A 19,023-nucleotide genomic window follows, 5' to 3' on the forward strand; every position below is an offset into this window, starting at 1 on the left:
AGGGTGAGCATCGCATGTGCGCCCCAGCCAATGGGAAGCGAGCGTGCTGAAAGCTACTACGGCGCCTCGTCCAATCAGGAGGCGAGTGGCGAGGAAAGAAACCGCTCGGACCTCAAGAGAGTAGAGGAGTGATCGTGGCGACTGCTTCATCTGCGGTCTTGGTGGTGATTGGCTTTGTCGACGGTCTTTGTTGTGATTGACTTCATCTGCGGTCTTGGCGGCGATTGGCTTCGTCTGTGGTCGTGGTGGCTTGGTCTCAGTCGTCGTCTGTGGCCCTTTTGCGGTGACTTCTCGTGTTAGTGGCAGCCGAGCTGCTGGGGACGTGGGCCGTGGACTTCAGGTCGTGAGTTCGAGTCCCACCATGGTGGTTTGGAGTCGGTGCGACCGCACGAGGCGGGAAGGTACCCTGGCCCGGCTCGACCGAATAAAGACCCATGGGTCCATTTCTTTTGGTGTGTGTGTGTGTGTGTGTGTGTGTGTGTGTGTGTGTGTGTGTGTGTGTGTGTGTGTGTGTGTGTGTGTGTGTGTGTTTGTGCGTGCGTGCGTGCGTGCGTGCGTGTGTGTGTGTGTCCCGTCTCTAAGTAGAATCGTTAAGTGCCTTGTTCATTGTACATTACATTTCTTTATTTGTGATAACTCTGCTCTGTGTCTCCCTTCCAGATTATTGCCTATTGTAAAATAAACCCCTGTTAAATGTACCAGCTCATTTTCTGTGCTTTCTCCCATTGACACAGCACGGTGCGTATTGAAAATTAGTGGGGCCGTTCGTGCTGTAAATTGTTCATTTGGACCGACGGATCTTGGTAATCCCCGCTCGGTTTACACCCGGATCTGGCTCGGTAAACGGTTCGTTTCGCCCGAGTTCTGTCGAGGGTGTGGTTTTCCCAGGTAGTTAGATGACGTGGGTACTTAGGTATATTGAAATTAGGCAATTAACCCTACCCCACGCCTTCAAAATATTGGCGACCACGGTCCGCTAAGGGACCCGTGACCTTTCGGACTTATCCGAGAGTCACGACCTAAATTCCGGGTGTTCAGTGGGAGACGACTCCACAGCTCCACCTAGTGGTCATTTATCGCCACCGAACCCCGGCCCACAACAGTATTATGAACCTATGGGTGAGAATGTATGTTTTAGTATGACCATTGTCTTTGGCCTTGGGGAAAAAGTGCACATGTATTGGTTTCACAAGCTTTGTCGCTCAGGGTTGAAGTATACATCCTTCACTTTGTTTGACTTTTATTTTTACCTTTTTATTTAAAAAAAGGTGTGTATCAACAAAGATGACTGTCAGGGAGCCAGAAATGCATCCATGGATTGACTCCTTTCCTGAATGGGGGTGGGGCGGTAGGGGGTGGGGGTGGGGGCGGGGAGAGGGCAGTAGGCGGCTGATCTTGCCCAAAAAAAAGCTTTTAGAGCCGTGGTGGCTGACTGATGATGTGGTTAGCAGCTTAACAGCCAAGACTGCCGAAGGTGGGTGGTTCTGTGTTGTTGTTTTTTTGTTTGTTTGTCTGTTTTTTTACAGATGGCAACTTTCAGAATCTTAAAGCCAGAGGCAATGCCTGAAGGCGTTTTTTTAATATTTTTATTTATTTAATGTCATTCGCTTTATTTGCTGATTTGCAGCAAACAGATTTGCTGGAGTTTTTCCATGTTTTGATGGCTTTTATAAGTCCAAACTGCATAATTTTACATTGAGTGAGTACATTGTGTTTCGAGCTTGAGGTTTACACCCATTGAACATGACAGCATTTCCAGCATCCATAGTACAGCATTTTTTTTACAGCATAGTACAGCAGCATCCATAGTACAGCATGCCCATATTCACTGTGCCCTAACTTTTTTTTTTTTAAATGCCTGTCCAAGAAATGTTACCATGAACCTGTTTAGTGATTTCTCAATGATGTCTTAAAGCCACACGTCAAATACCTTTAGTGTCTGGACTTTTATTTGTTTTGGTTTGCTAGTACATGACACTTGATCATAAAAAAAATGGCTAAGTAATGAGATCTGGAAAACGAATTCAAGAGAGCTGACGCCGCCGGTGGTAGTCGGAGTAAGTGGAGTGATAAATCGGAACTTTGCTGAGAATCTGAAAGTGATACCATGAAATATTACTTCAATTGGAGGATGTCTGGTTTGAAGTGACAAGCCTTAAAAGAGCGCATTAGGACAGACATGAGAACAGAATGAGCTCTGCTACTAAAACATCATGATTTGTTCCTCAAAATTTGGGATCCTAGTAAAAAGGAGGGCCCTGGGAGGGCTCCGTTCCTCCTCCTGATGCCCGCTTAAGGAGATTACAACCAGTGCGAGGACTTTCCTGTTGAACTCCCACCAAAGGGTACGCTTCTGCAACACCGTGAAATCCATTGGTTTTACAAAACCGATTTATTCTGTTTCAATACGCTGACATTTTTGTCACATTTTGGTTCCAGTATTCTTGCCAATTAATGTGTAATTTTGTCTGATCTTCCCTTTTACAAGAAGAGTTTAGATGGGGCTGCGTGATCTTTGGCATGATCGTTGAGCCGTTTATTTGTTTTCTTTTCGTTTTCCTTCTTGGCACCGTCACGGTGAAAGGAATGTTGGCATATTCGTTGCCTGGTTCACATTCAATGCCTGTAAGATCTGCAAACATGCAAATGCAATTATACCAGGAAGCAGATAATAGACCACCTGTGTGCAGGAATAGTCTTGGAGGTAGTGGCCATGGCAGTCTCCATTCAAACCAGATTCTTCTGGGCCAAGAAGTAGCTGTTCTCAAACTTCAAATCAAAGAAAACCATCTCTTTTTAAGATCTCGTATCTTATCACACCTGGCTGCTTCTTTCCCACATATAATATATTGTAAATGAGAGCTAAGACACAAATGTGTTAATTAAATTGCCTGGCATTTTTATTTTTGAAAACTAACTACTTGCGCAATTGCCGTTCCCCATAAACCAAAGTAATTTCTGGCCACATTTTATGAAAAGATTGTCTGCATAAGGTATTGTGTTGGACTAAACACTTCTGTACCATGTCCATGATGTTGTCGCGTTCATCCAATGAAACTTCTCTCTCGTGCTCTGCCTCAGGCAGGTTTATTTTTCCCAAAGCGCTCTCGTGGCAAGGATTGCACTGGGTGGTTTTACTTTGCCACCCCAGCGGTAGTCAGGGCAGGAATTATGAAATTTGTTCCAGGATGCCGACGGTAACTCGCCTACTTTTTGTGAAAGACACAGTGGGATCTTTCGCATCGCACACTAATGCGAGCAGATGGAACACCCATATTAACATCCATCCGAGGGACGATTCACTTTGAGATGCAACACCCTTCCTGCGAAGAACCAGTTGAAAGTTTGTAGTTTTCAGGAATCAAACTCAGGGTCGACAGCCTAATAGGTATGTTCCCTCTGCACTATGCTTTCAGACTTCTGGTGTGTGTCTGCATATGTGTGCGCACACATCCTTTGTCATTTCAATATATCAGTTGGGAAATGTTATTTTTTTTACTAATTACATACACTTGAATATCAAAATATGAAGTTTGCTTTTGTTGGACTCTTGCAAGTATTTCGTTTGCAGAACTTTTGGCACATTCTAAACATATATAATTTTATTTTCATAAAATTTTATTTTATATTTACAACTTCGTTGGCTGCGAGCATGTTTCCATCTGGCCTACTGGCCCCAGCTATTAAAAACATGTGGGGTCTCTCCACCACCACCCGCTTCCTTCACAGCTGTTGCTTATCCAGCTCTCTGATTCTCTCCTCCTAATGTCCTGCCTTCCATCTTTCCTTGTTTTACCAACGGCAAAGTTCCTTTGGCTTCTGTGCCAAGCATCACTGCTGGCAGCGCTAATGTTGATGCATGGTGCACCGCAGGGTCTCCACAAATTTTGCGAATATAAATACTGCTTCATGACTCGTAATGCATCGAGTATTGTAAAATGAGTCAGAATAAGTTTTGGGAAGAGTTGTAATCATTTTCAGAAGCAAAACTGAACTTTTTCAGAAAGCTTGTGGAACAACTATCGAACAGGAAATTACCATGATTACGAAGTTCATGAAAAAAAAAAAATCTTCCGCAATTTTCACATTTTTCTTGTCACATCATCAAGCCAAATCTTGGTTCGTTGGGGTGTTCAGGGTGTTCTGAGATGTGAGGTTGCTCAAGTAAAGTTGTTTCATTTTTCTGACAATAATCGATTAGGATCTTGATGAGGCGAGTAAGAATAAGGGTAATGCTTGAATTTCTGCATGACTAATCTGGCAGTGGTATTTAGTGCTTATTGCAGCCCCTCAGGGAGAGCATTGTATCCTCACCATCTAATTGGGAAAATTTGGGGGGGCGGGGGGGGGGGTTTAGATGTCTGTGTAATTACATATCCTTCTAATGAAATGAGCATTATTAAAAACCGACTTGGCGCTTAGCAGAGCGTGTTAGGCTTTGGAAGCAGGAGTCAAGTCCAAACCATCATTCATGTTATTTATCATGAAAACAGCTTGAGTACTGCTTGAAGACCAGTTAAGATTACACATGTGCAGACATATCTGATGTCTTCAACGCCAACTCTTCCTTTGAATAATTTTGACACGTTGAACATGCTTGATTGGATTTTGTCACATTCAACAGGTAAAAGCAGAAACTTTAACGAATTTTATGGGTTTTTTTTTTTTGAAACTTGAAGATGAGATAAACTTTCTTGCCTCCCAATCAAAGTTCCACGGCATTGCCAGACCGGAAGTCAGGATGGTGGTTTCGAGGATTTGCATCCACCACGTTTTTGAAAGCCCCTCTGCCTACCTGGCAGTCAAACAAAATTGAAAATCATTCCAAACAGGAAACTTCCTGTTTTTAAGAACATCTTAAAGCAACAGGCACGAATAACTAATGTCACATGGTTGATAGGGTGATGTAATAGCCACTGTCAACGCCGGTAAACTTCTGGAATTTTATTTTTTTTTTATGACCTTTGCAATCTTTATTTTATTTAAATTTAATTATATACTTGAGCAGTGCAGAATACAGATTGCCTTCTTATTGTTTTCAAAAACCTCCATTTTTGCAGTGCAGTATGTTTATATCGGGGATACGTTTCTGAGAAGTCTCAACATTGAAACGACAAAAATCAAAGCAATTTTTCTCTTAAGAATTAATGGAATAAGGGGTTGGAGGGGGGGGGGCAGGGTGGCGGTGGTGATGCGTTCCTCACGTCGCTACTTCAGGTATTATATTTCACTTTTTATCAATGGCATTACCCTTTTTTTGATTAATGAAAAACCTGGAAACGATTGAAGGTGGTGGTACGTCGTCGTCTTACTTCTTCAATGAACATGGGCGTATTTATCGATCAGAAGCAAGCTTGATAACCCAGCAATCCATTATTACAAGCATCCATTTGAGGAATAACATCTATTTTCACTTCTAATGTAACACTCTTACAATGTCTCTGAGCCAATCTATTGTACATTTCTTCATGTGCGAAGCAAAGTACAGTAGTTCTTTCAGCAACTTGCAAACTCCCGATTTGTGATTTTAGCGATGTATTCTGGTGTCTTTAGCAGTCTTGTAAGTTTTGAAAACTCTCAAGAATAAAAAGTATGGCTTTTAAAACGACATAATTGTGAGTTGGCATGACGAATATTCAGAAATGGTGTTTATAACATGCCGACGTATTTGCGAAATGCCTCATTTTTCTTTTCTTTTTTGTGAAAAAGGGGCAACATAAACTGGGGTATTACTGTACTTGGACATGTTAAATAATATAAGGTGGTGTGTAAGATTGCTTCAATCGTGCTAAACTTCTGGAATTTTTTTGTTTTTTAAACCAAGTTTAAAATAATTATTTTATTCCAATTGAAGTGTATACTTGAATACTGTGTGGGGGAAATGTGTTGTATGAGCCCTCTCGTTTTTAAACTTGTGACTGTCATCTTTTCTACTTTTGAGCAGGTTGGCTCACATCATGAGGAGATCGGATGCTGAGATGTAATTCTGTGAACAGGCAGTGGTTAGAAGGGAAAAGTGGGAGGAATATTGATTTCTTTTTATTGGCCAGTGTCGCAACTTCACATAACCCAAAAAATAATGACAATATACATCGAGTCAGGTGACGTTACAAAAGCTTGCATCAACTGGAATGGCACTCGATAGAGTACATACCCCCGTCAGGCTGAACCGGTTACACTTTGTATCCCACTGACATGTCGGATCTGCATCCAGACATGAACCAAAATTGAATTGGCTTGTTCTTGTCACCCACCGACCCAACTTGTCCACCTACTTTCATCATAACTCGTCCACAACTTTTTGAAATATCATGCTATATACGTATATCGTTTTGGCCCCATCTCTCAATGGTGAAGAATCACTTAAAATATTCAAGCATCTGGATCCAGATCTCCACCAAAATCGAATCCTTGTCACACACCGAACCTGTCCACCAAGTTTCATCCGAATCCGTCCATAACTTTGAGATCGTGTTGGATATCGTTCATATTTTCATCCTTCTTAGCCATCCCCATCAGCTTGCATTTCCTTATGTTAAACTGAATCTGCTTATCTTTTATCCAATGTAAGAAAGTATATCGAGACTTTCCTGAATCGAATCACCCCCCTCTCTGTGCTGTCTACCTTACCTTGAAAGGTGGCATCTGCAAATTTGGAAAGCCAACTCGTATCCTCACTGTTCAAATTGTTGATGTCGATTGCGAATAATAACAGTCCTTGTACTGATCCTTGAGGTAACGGTCAAAGTACCTCCCAGCCAGCCATCTTCTCCCAAGTCATCACCTAAGCCAACAGCCTTCTTCATGGTACCTTATGAAATGCCTTCTGAAAGTCCAGATATGTATACTATTACATCCACTGCACTCCCTTTTTCCACCTAATCAGAAACTGCTTTATAAAACTCCATCAAGTTTGTGAAACATGACCTCCCTTTAGTAAATCTGTGCTAACTACCCTTAATTAGTTTGAAGTTATTTAAATGGTTCCCCATCTGATCCATAATTCATGTCTCCAACATATTTCCCTTAATTGGAGTCCAATGAACAGGTCTATAGTTCCTCAATTACTCTCGATCCTTTCTTGAAATAACGATGACATTTGTTACTTTCCAATCATCCGGTACCTGTGCTGGCTCCAATGAGGTGTTAAAGACATGGGCTAACATCTTGCTTATCTGCTCTGCCACCTGCCTCAATACTCTTGGATGTATATTATCTTCTCTGGAGCTTCATTTCTTGTCTTAGTTTTCCAAAGTGCTTCGTAACTTCCTCTATTCCCTCCTGAACCTGTATTATAAAATGCTAGGAGTCGACTTCTTGTGTCAATCTCTTTAGGTGTGCCGTTGTCTTGTATTCTTCATGCAGACTTTCACTTTTGCCGTTGATGGTTTTGAACTTTCACAGACTTTAATGTGTTTTTTTTTTTAATTTATTTGAAGGTAAGATCTGTCCATTTTGCATGTTTTGAGACATCGTGCTATATATCGTTTTGGGCCCTATCTCTCAATGGTGAACAATCACTTTAAAAATTATCTTATCCAAAACTAATCAATGTGACCTTGTCACACACCCAAACCTGTCCACCAAGTTTCGTCCAAATCTGTCCATAACTTTTTTTTGAGATCTCCTGCTCACATACAGGCAGTCACAGACAAACAGGGGTGAAAACACCCTTTGTGCACCTTCAGTGGCAGAGGTAATGAACTACTATAATTTCTACCTTTGATTCCTTGTCTTTTCCAGGAAAAGTTTTCTTTTTCATTTTGTTTTTTCATTACCTTTGCATTTTTGGTGTCCCTTCACTTTAACTTGGGGGAGGCGGGGGGGTTGTTTTCATGCATTGACCATCACTGGTATTATTGTGAACTTGTGAAAAGCTAAGTGGTCATTGCTCTGGGGCTGGCGATGCAAAGTAATGTCAAAGGGATGTCTCCCTCTCTCCTATATGCCATGCCATTTCTCAAACAGGCAAAACACTGGGCTGTCTCTGAAAGGTAATTGGTCGTTTGGAAAAGGGTGAAAGGTGCATGTTACGAAAGTGCAGCAAAATGATTAGAATTGTGCCAAAAGCTTGGTAGGTAAATGCAAACCTGTGTTTTTTTTTTAGGTCGGCATTACTTGACGGTGGAAGTAAGATTCATTTCTGAGTCTGTTCATGCTGAGCCCAAATTAAACATAATTGATGGACGCTTCTATGGCCTTCCCATCGGTGTTGCTTTCTCAGACTCCAGAAAGTTTTAAAAAGACAAACCTTGCCATCAGTTTTACATTCTGTCAACGATGACAGAAAGATTATTAGCAATCTAGCTCGGCCAGAGTGCAGCTATTGTTGTGAATTTTTTTTTGTGACCTCATTTTATGCCATCGAGCCGAAAGTTTTACTTCTTTTTTTTCTGTGCATTGCTTACTTCGAGTTGCTGGTGCTCCTGTTCATCAAAATATTCCCCTTTTGGTTGATATCTGAATTGTACTCGGTTCTGAGCACTTTCCTTCTGATTATGTTACCCATGCTTAAATCTTCTGTTCCATGTTTATGAGTAGGAAGATTAATTATGGATTGTTTCAATTGCCCACAGTTAATTGTGACATGACCTATCTTGAAAAGTCATCTTTCAATAAGCAGGATACCTGACTGATCATACGATTTTTTTTGATTTTTATATATATATATATTTTTTTTTTAGTGAATACATACATCACCCACCATAAGGCTACCCCACCAATCAAGGCAGTAATACTTCAAAATGAGACCCGCGTTTCGTGTTTTCTGCCCAAGTTTACTTCCATGTTGATCTTGCTTCCGCGGCAAGCATGCTTGTAATTTGAGCAAGCCCCTGAACGAATTCGGATTTCCGATCTGCATGTGGAGCGTGCAGCGAGGGCGTGGGAAAAGTATATGTGTTGTTGTTTTTGAGGTGGTGCCTTAGTGCGTGCCCTGCCTACAGCAGGGTTTCTTTCCATGTCACAGCTTGCTGTGGTATTCAGCCTCGAATTACAATGCTTTTTTTTTTGTTTGTTTTGGATGTTGTGGCAGTGCTTTGCGTTGAAAAAGGGCAGACCTTTCGTTGTGCTCTGGTGGTGTAATGGGCATTGGGATTCAAATGGCATTTTGGAATGTTTCTTTTTTTTCAGTGGGTGTAGTGGGTAATACAAGCTTAATTTCTCCAGATGGAATGAATTGTTCATTTTTCCAAATAATTTATTGTTTTCAGAGGATCTTTCTAACGTCTTCATGCATTGATGTATCTTGTGGCTCCATATTTTGTGTTGCTCAAGCCCTGTTGTATTTCCAAGATTTTTTCTCAAAGGTTGATTTGTCTTTCCCCTGCCCCCCCCTCCTCCCCCAAAACCCCAATTTTTCTTTCACAGCATCTTCAAACCTGGAAACGAGGACAGAAACTTTCACGCGTCTAAAACGTGACTTGCCAGTGGGCATGAACACGGTGCCAAGTGTTCAGAAGAAATGCACAACCCCATTTACAAAAGCGCCGTTTGTTGGGCACAAGCGTCAGATCTCTGGTTTAAGTCCCAACTACTCTCCGGCCGTTAAGCGTGCCAAGCGTCAGGTACTCCAGGACCCCCAGTCACCTGGCCACCAAAGGTTTCCCTTTTACCCTTGTGACAATATCAGCCATGCCCTGGATGGAGTATTTCCCCTCCCTGAGGAAGAAATCCCTTGCGGAATAGCACCGCTGAACTCCACGTTCACACACGACACAGAGTTTGCATCTGCTACTTTCCATGAAGGTGGACAACTCGATGATGCCCAAGGCATGAAAGAAAAGTAGGTTGCTCTACGGTCTTTTATTACGATTTTAAGTTTCAGCTGAGATTCTTTCGATGTTGGTGATGTCTATAATTTAAACTGTGCTTTAAAATATTCAACTGTGCATTGTCATTGCAGAGCAATGTGAAAGTTGCATTTCAGGAAAAGGAGGAAGAAGTTGAAGGGATAGCTGATCCGTGCCCACTTGACCTGAGAGATGCGAGTTTAAACCCCGGAAATGATAAATATAGTTTCTGTTGGTGCTTAATTCTCGACATTTCCTGTACCTCCCGATACGTCTCTTCACAACGTTCTATGCATCCAAATGCCGTCCGTGAAACTCGCATTCCATTGATTTGATTTCACCATATGTAGAACTGAAAATTTTAATGAAAGGTTCAATGAGCACCTTCATGTACTATGTCTAAACAGCATTTTTAACCTCTGCCATCGAAGATGGATGGAGGTTACTGTTTTCACCCCTGTCTGTTTGTTTGTTTGTGAACAGTATTACGGAAAAACTCCTCGACGGATTTCGACGAAACTTGGTGGGGGGATTAGGTATGGTCCAAGAATCATGCCATTAGATTTTGGACTTGGTCCAAAAAAAAAAAAACTGAGAAAATTTTGCAACTTTTTTCAAAAAAATTTCGATTTTATTTGAAAAATATTTGAATTTTTTTTTTTTTGCATTTTTACATGTTTTAAGTGATTTCCAACCCCCCAAAAAATTTGTTAGAGAAAAAAAAGAAATTTTGCAACTTTTTTTTCAAAAAAATTTAGATTTTTTTTTTGGCATTTCTACATGCGCGTCGATCTAATTTAGTTTATTCAATCGTGGTTCAGTAGAGTCTGATCCGTTTTGACCTACAATGAATAGGATATCAGGTTCACTTAAGTGACCCAGCAGTATTGGCGGCGGAGGTTTTGCACTCTACCGAGTGTTCCCCCTCTAGTTTTGGATGTTTTTATTTATTACTTGCAAAATCGAAGATTTTTCAAGTATATTGGCCAGTCAATTTTGTTGTTCTGTCTGTCTGTCTCTGTTTGTTTGCTTCAATTGCCCACAGGTCACAATTTCAAACTGATCTTCACGAAACTGTACAACGTTGTGTCAGCAGTCTTAACTGAGAAGCCTATTGATTTTGAACTCGAACGTCATTTTGAGGTCAAATTTCTAAAATCGTTTTTTTTTTTTTCATCCGATTGACTTGAAATTTGAACTCGATTTGCATGTTGTGTCACTGAATTGGGAAAGCAACTGTTTTTGGGATCAAAAAGTCAAAGGTCAACTCAAGCTCACAGCCTGGTGTTGGCTTAGTGGTTTGGGTGGCTGACTTGGGATCCTAGGGTCTTGTGTTCGAGCCCCGTTTTCCCGCTGAATTAATACCAGGTGGGGTTGACAGCCTGTCATCCTTCCGAGGTCTGCAAAATGAGTACCAGCCCACTGGTAATAGGGACACTGCATCAGTGGCATAGCCGCATCCCTAACCAATGATGCAACCGGCAGCCATAAGGCTGTACTCGAAAGAGGTCAAAGGTCAGGGTCAAACTTCTAAGATGATCAATTTCAATATGAAAAATAAGAAATTTTCATCCGATTGACCTAAGCTTTGATTAAGATTGTCAATTTTAATCTTAACTAAATGGACAATTTGTATCCGTGGCAACCTTTGGAGAGGGGGGGGGTGGGTGGGTGGATTCTGCAAGTATTGTGCTATGCAAGACATCATTTTCTTATTTGTTACTTGCAAAATCGAAGATTTTTCAAATATATTGGTCAGTCAATTTTGTTATTCTGTTTGAGTCGGACAGACAATCGCCGACAGGTCGGTCACAATTCCAAACTGATTGTCATGAAACTTTACCAAGTTGTGGAGGTAGTCTCAACTGAGAAGCCTATTGATTGAGGCCAAAGGTCATCTTGGTCAAATTCTAAAATCTTCATTTTTCTTCCGATTAACTTGAAACTTGAACAAGATTTGCATATTACATCACTGAATTGGGAAGCCAACTATTTTTGAGGTCAAAAGGTCAAAGGTAAACTCAAAGTCAAACTTCCACAATCAATTTTGATCTTAAAAATAATCAATTTTCATCCATTTGACTTGAGCTTTGATTAAGAGTGTCAATTTTAATCTTAATGACATGGACAATTTTATGTATCTATGGCAACCTTTGGAGAGGGGGGTGAATTTTGCAAGTATCGTGCTCTGCATGATGTCTTTTTCTTCTTTATTCTTTGATTGACTTTAAATGCACAAAAGTTGATCAGTGAGCAAATTAACCCTGCCCCTCTTTTTGCTTAAGAATTTTTGTATCTTTAGTCGCAGCTGAAAATATGGTCTGATAGGATCATTCAATGAGGTGTGCGAAACATTATCATTCCTGAAATCTCTGAGACCAGAAAAGAGGATACCTGTACGTTCTATGGTTCTGTCCAATGATCTGTCGCATTTTTGCTGTCGTACCTTGTACCCTTGTTTGTTGTAGTAACGAAGGATTGCGTTGCACAAGTAAAATAACATTTTCTGCTCCTGCGACTTGATCAGAGAGATTTGGTTTTCCGCAGAATTGCTGTCTAATCACAGAAGGGATGCTTGTTTATTTATTTATTCATTTTTAACCCCTTTTTTCTTTTTCTTTTGGAGATTGAGCCCAGCTATATTTAAGAGCTTTATAAGGCTGTTCCAATCTTGAAAAGAGCGGTCAGAGAGAAAGCTCGATATGAGAGAACAGGAGGAAAGAGGGAAGCTTGGATGTCAGACCCCGAGGCCAAACTCTGTCAAAGGCTTTTGAGATATCAAGACCGACAACAAAGGATTCCCAAAAGTCTCTCAAAGAAGAGACCCAGACATTCGTAATGTAAGAAAGGATATCACCTGTCGATCTTGCCTTGTGAAAGCTGTATTGATCGTCAGATAAAATATTGTGAGATTCAAGATGATTGAGAAATGATTAATCAATTAATTATTTAATTATTATCGATTTTTTTTTAATACTTTTTTTTCTTTTCTTTCTCATCTGGGCAATATCTCAGGCACCTTTTGAGCTTGGAAACTGATATTTGGAGGTAACGGTGAACAAGTGATTTGGCTATAAAGGTTATTTTATTTATTTATTGATGAATCAATTAATCGATTATTTTTCAATTAATTACTTGATTTTCAAAAAGTTACAGATTTGGATGAAACGGTGGTGGTTTTGGTGTCAGCCAATTGATGAAAAAATTAATTGCTTTATGATTATTCTATATTTATTTAATAAATTTTGCAATTATTCAATTATTGAAAACTGTTCCCTCCCAATTCCGTCTCCATGTGCTGCACGGCGGTAGCGCCGGGTGCCGAAGGCGTCCCGGCAATGTCGCGTGCTGGAGGATTTGTTATTTATTTATTTGTTTTGTGGGCGGTCGACTTGCACTCGACTTGTTATCATTTGACCAACCCATTCTATATATATATATATATATATATATATATATATATATATATATATATATATATATATATATATATATATATATATATATATATATATATATATATATATATATACATACATCTCCTGCATCAGATTGGTATTGATATATGCAAGTAAAATGGGGGAAATTTGAATCATTGATGTAAAAAGATGGGAAAGAGCAGAAATGAATGATATGATGGATGAATGGATTGTCTCTGAAAGAAACAATTCTGAGCTCAGAAATCAGGACGTGAAATCAGGATTAAAAACCGATACTTGTGAATAATAATTTAGGAGGAGAGACTTGGTTTTTCTGGTCATTTGCAACGAAGGTCAGAAGATGAAGCTGGAAAGAAAGCGACAAAGTTTGTTGTGGAATGAACGAATCCGAGACGATGTCCTAAAAAGACATTGATTAAAAATGTCAATGATGTGGAATGTTTGGGTTTGCCAGAAAGGGTTGCAATGGATAGATCTACATGTAATGCCATCATCAACCTAAAGGCCCGGTCACACCTTGATGTTTTAGCCAACGTATGCCGATTTTTGAATTTTTTTTTCTAAAACGCTGGCAAACGTTGAATACGTTATGGGTAAGTTTTGATAACATTAAGAGCACGCTGGCATACGCCGTAGTACGTTGCCATAAGTCGTTGTACGTTGGCTTTAAACGTTGTACTTTTCGGTTGTCCTCAAATTTTTTCATGCTTGAAATTTCACGACGTATGCCGGCGTATGACTCACACGTTCCGCTACGCTGGCCACAAGTTGTAGGCACGGTCTGCGATCGTTGACAGACGTCAACACATGCTACTTGTAAGTTAATCATAAGTTGAGACACGCCGAGGTAATGTTTAGCGTACCCGAAACTTATTTCTAACCTATGATTAACGTGTTGTTGGCACGTTACGCGATCGTTGCCACCACGTCGACAGACGTTACTTTTAAGTTACTCATAGGCTGAAAGACGTCGGTATAATGGATCGTCCTTGCGTCAGCGTCCACGGCCACGGCCAGGACACTTATTTGCAGCATTCTTCAAACTTTTCTTCGGCATGACGAGGATGTTCACACTTCGATGTCTAGCTTGGCTATGATTCCAATTGTCTATCGGCAGCGTCTATTTAAAATAGTCGAGTTTGAGCGTTTTAACACGTTCAGAAGAAACGCTTCAAATTTTCAAACCCCAGCGTCAAAAAAAAAAAAAAAACAAAAAAAAAAAAAACAAAGGCGAGTGACAGCAATTTAAATCGTTCATTGTAAACAATGAAACTAGCTGAGTGGTACCGTTTAAAAGTCGTTGAGTGTAAAAAAAAATCCAATTGTTGAGCGCAAGCGTCTACTTTCAATAGTGGAGATGCAGCCATTTAAATCGTTGAGTGGCAGCCTATGAACCTACCCGTGGACACGCGGACGCAAGGACGATCCATCATAACCCACACCCTCCCCCTCACACCCACCTACTACTGCCAACATGAACAAACTACTACTAATACTCATACTAATAGTAATACTGATACTGATACTGTTACTGCTGACATGGACATCAACTCAAAAAGGAACTCGAAAACACTGTTGGGTTCCCCTTTTATGAACACCATTTTTATATACCAATTCCCAAAACCGCTGGGAACACGTCTTTATATGGCAGTTGTAAGCGAGAAACACATTCATTTTTTTTTTTTTGTCGACCGGAAGACGTCATTGGAATACGTCTACATACGTCGATGTGTGTTGGGACTACGTAAAGAATTGGTTCAAAGCACGTCAAACATAAGTTAGAAATAAGTTTCGCGTAAAAAAGACATTACCGCGACGTGTTTCGACTTATGAGTAGCTTATAAGTAGCCTTTGTGGACGTGTGTAAGCGTCCGCATATCGCGTGTAAAACTTATCCCCATCGCATGCGGAACGTGTGTCATACGCAGAGTACGTCGTAAAATTTTGAACATGTTCAAAATTTCTTGACGTACTCTACTTACTACGACTTATGATAGCGTATTTAGCGTTCTACTCGCGCATACCAAACTTACCCATACCGTATTCGACGTGCCCCAACGTTTTAGACACATTTTTTGTTACGTCGGCATACGCTGGCAATATCGCCAAGGTGTGACCGCGATTTTGACCCTTCCATTTCTACGGCAGTTCTGATTTTAATCGTTGTGCGTCAGCCTTTTAATAGGCTGCGTCACGACATCGTCGGCGATGCGTGCAACGCGCTATGCCTGAGTTAGACTATCGTTGGGCATCGGTTGTGTAGGCCGACAACAGGTTCAGCATTCGTTGGTACAAGTTATCTATAACACAACGAAACGTTCTGTGTAGTTACCAATGCGTTATACATAAGACCAAGTCGCTATGAATACGTCCGAATGTTTAAAAAAAAAAACATCAAAAGTTCAACGTAAGCCAGCGTTTTACATACATTTTAATACGTTGCCATCGCTGGCTAAAACGTCAAGGTGTGACCGGGCCTTAAGCAACACCTTGTATCCATGAGTAATCGGTGCTATATACAGTGGGGAGAACAGGTATTTGATACACTGCCGATTTTGCAGGTTTTCCCACTTACAAAGCACGTAGTGGTCTGTAATTTTTATCATAGATACACTTCAACTGTGAAAGACGGAATCTTAAACAAAAATCTTGAAAATCATATTGTATGATTTTTAAATAATTAATTTGCATTTTATTGCATGAAATAAGTATTTGATACATCAGAAAAACAGAACTTAATATTTGGTACAGAAACCTTTGTTTGCAATTACAGAGATCATACCTTTCCTGTAGTTCTTCACCAGGTTTGCACAGACTGCAGCAGGGATTTTGGCCCACTCCTCCATACAGATCTTCTCCAGATCCTTCAGGTTTCGGGGCTGTCGCTGGGTAACACAGACTTTCAGCTCCCTCCAAAGATTTTTCTATTGGGTTCAGGTCTGGAGACTGGCGAGGCCACTCCAGGACCTTGAGATGCTTCTAACGGAGCCACTCCTTAGTTGCCCTGGCTGTGTGTTTCGGGTCGTTGTCATGCTGGAAGACCCAGCCACGCCCCATCGAAAATGCTCTTGTTGAGCGAAGAAGGTTGTTGGCCAAGATCTCGTGATACATGGCCCCATCCATCCTCCCCTCAATATGGTGCAGTCGTCCTGTCCCCTTTGCCGAAAAGCATCCCCAAAGAATGATGTTTCCACCTGCATGCTTCACGGTTGGGATGGTGTTCTTGGGGTTGAACTCATCCTTCTTCTTCCTCCAAACACGGCAAGTGGAGTTAAAACCAAAAAGCTCTATTTTGGTCTCATCAGACCACATGACCTTCTCCCATTCCTACTCTGGATCATCCAGATGGTCATTGGCAAACTTCAGACAGGCCTGGACATGCGCTGGCTTGAGCAGAGGGACCTTGCGTGCGCTGCAGGATTTTAATCCATGACGGCGTAGTGTGTTACTGATGGTTAATTTTGATACTGTGGTCCCAGCTCTCTTCAGGTCATTGACCAGGTCCTGCCGTGTTGCTCTGGGCTGATCCCTCACCTTTCTCATGATCATTGAGGCTCCACGAGGTGAGATCTTGCATGGAGCCCCAGACCGAGGGAGATTGACTGTTATCTTGAACTTCTTTCATTTTCTAATAATTGCGCCAACAGTTGTTGCCTTCTCACCAAGCTGCTTTCCTATTGTCCTGTCACCCATCCCAGCCTTGTGCAAGTCTACAATTTTGTCCCTGATGTCCTTTGACAGCTCTCTGATCTTGCCCATTGTGGAGAGGTTGGAGTCTGATTGATTGAATGTGGACAGCTGTCTTTTATGCAGATAACAAATTCAAACAGGTGCAGTTAATACAGGTAATGAGTGGAGAATGGGAGGGCTTCTTAAAGACAAAACTAACAGGTCTGTGAGAGCCAGAATTCTTACTGGTTGGAAGGTGATCAAATACTTATTTCATGCAATAAAATGCAAATCAATTATTTTAAAATCATACAATGTGATTTTCAGGATTTTTGTTTTAGATTCCGTCTTTCACAGTTGAAGTGCGCCGATGATAAAAATTACAGACCTCTATGTGCTTTGTAAGTGGGAAAACCTGCAAAATCGGCAGTGTATCAAATACTTGTTCTCCCCACTGTAAATATTATTATTATCCCCTGCCCCTCTGCCAAGGTCCGAGACGGTGGACATTGAAAGGAGATCCTTTTGACCGACACCTCCATCATGTAGCATCCTTGTACCGTCGTTTTGCCTCTTGATAGACTCCTTTTGTGTAGAGAATGGTTAAATTTGATGGAGCCAGAAAAATTCTCCTCCCAATGGACTCTGGTCCTGATTAACGTTTTCACCATTAGTGTCCATATGTTTTCACAATAGTGCAGGTAGTATGCCATTCAAATGATTTTGTCTTTAAATTTTTCATAAATAAATACACATAGATCTATGCAATTACTTTTTCTTTTTTTTTGAAACCAAAATTATTGAAAGACCATAGGTCGCATTTTTATTTATTTATTTTTTAGGATACAGACATGGGAGAAATTGTATAATGGAACCTCCCAAGGTATGAGGAAGCTCAAGGTATATTTAACCCATAATTTTTTTTTTTATCTCAGCAAGGGAAGCCCCGACTCTAATGAACAGGCCTCCCAAGGTTTTGGTGTCACCGTAGCTGTGGTAACAACATTATATTTAACCTGTAATTACCACTCTTTCCACTTGCGATTGAATAGCACTCATCAGGTAATGTTTTGCAATTTGGTTCTGGAGCACTGGTGTGTGTGTGTGTGTGTGTGTGTGTGTGTGTGTGTGTGTGTGTGTGTGTGTGTGTGTGTGTGTGTGTGTGTGTGTGTGTGTGTGTGTGTGTGTGTGTGTGTGTGTATGTATATATATATTTCTTATAGTTATGTTTGTGGGGTAGATGGAGGAACTGCATAGTAAAGGTGGGATTGTATAGCATAGCATGGTCCATGGATGAGGAGGAGACATTTCGATGTAAATTAAGTTGGAAAACTGTCAGCTTAAGATTGTTATGTGTCACCACATGGGGGATGGTGTGTTAATTCGGTGGGGTTTAAGGCTAATTTCTCCCAGTATGTGTGATTGCCCCCTGTGACCTTTTCCTACGTTTTTGCATTTACAAGCCAGCACTGAAAGATTTAAGTTATCATAACAACAACAACGACAACAATAGAGTCTGGTCCCTTAATGAAGGAATACCCTCCGCGTGAAATACCTCATGTGTGTGACCGCAAAGATCAACTTGGCGCTTTTTTGTGAACTTCCCACGCGCTGGCTATGCGGTTCGATCGCCAGGCTCCCAAAATAACATCTCTGGACACACAGCTAAGTTCCAAAATAAAGGGAGGATTTTCTTTTATGTTTTATTTCCCCTTGTCTGTGTTTGAACCATGTGGAGACATCTCAAATTAGGCTTTAGTTTACCTAGCGTTTCATTACCTCATGCTTTAATTTATTTCCATTATGTATATATATATATATATATATATATTTGTTTTATGTTCATTAAACCCTCATTTGTTAAATTTACTTGTCTGTCTATTCATTGTGGGTTCGAGTATAAACCCTTGTGCTTCTGTCCTGGTGAACGCCTCTGGTACGTGCTTCGTCACTTCTCGTCCCACGCGCCATGATTTCGAAGAATCTCGGTTGTTCACCTCCAAGGTAGAACCGTTCGGCTATCTCTCCGGGTCAGTGTGTATATATGTATATATATATATATATATATATATATATATATATATATATATATATATATATATATATATATATATATATATATA

At 40.7% G+C, this 19,023-nt stretch overlaps 1 protein-coding gene across 6 annotated transcripts in view; it reads left to right on the plus strand.

The window, feature by feature from the left end:
- Positions 1–19,023, plus strand: part of LOC147029739 (kinesin-like protein KIF18A) — a 171,306-nt gene that overhangs the window by 137,030 nt on the left and 15,253 nt on the right. For 5 of the 6 annotated variants that reach the window (XM_085873015.1, XM_085873017.1, XM_085873012.1 and 2 more), the window contains one exon: positions 9,370–9,784. In XM_085873015.1, the coding sequence (XP_085729141.1) occupies positions 9,370–9,784 (415 nt within the window). Of the gene's footprint in view, positions 1–9,369; positions 9,785–9,904; positions 10,298–19,023 lie in introns of those variants that run through there. The other variant, XM_085873018.1, reaches the window with a different exon arrangement.

The sequence above is a fragment of the Eptatretus burgeri genome, chromosome 3, assembly GCF_056783735.1.
Source record: "Eptatretus burgeri isolate ZD-2024b chromosome 3, Ebu_testis_v1, whole genome shotgun sequence".
Taxonomy (NCBI): domain Eukaryota; kingdom Metazoa; phylum Chordata; class Myxini; order Myxiniformes; family Myxinidae; genus Eptatretus; species Eptatretus burgeri.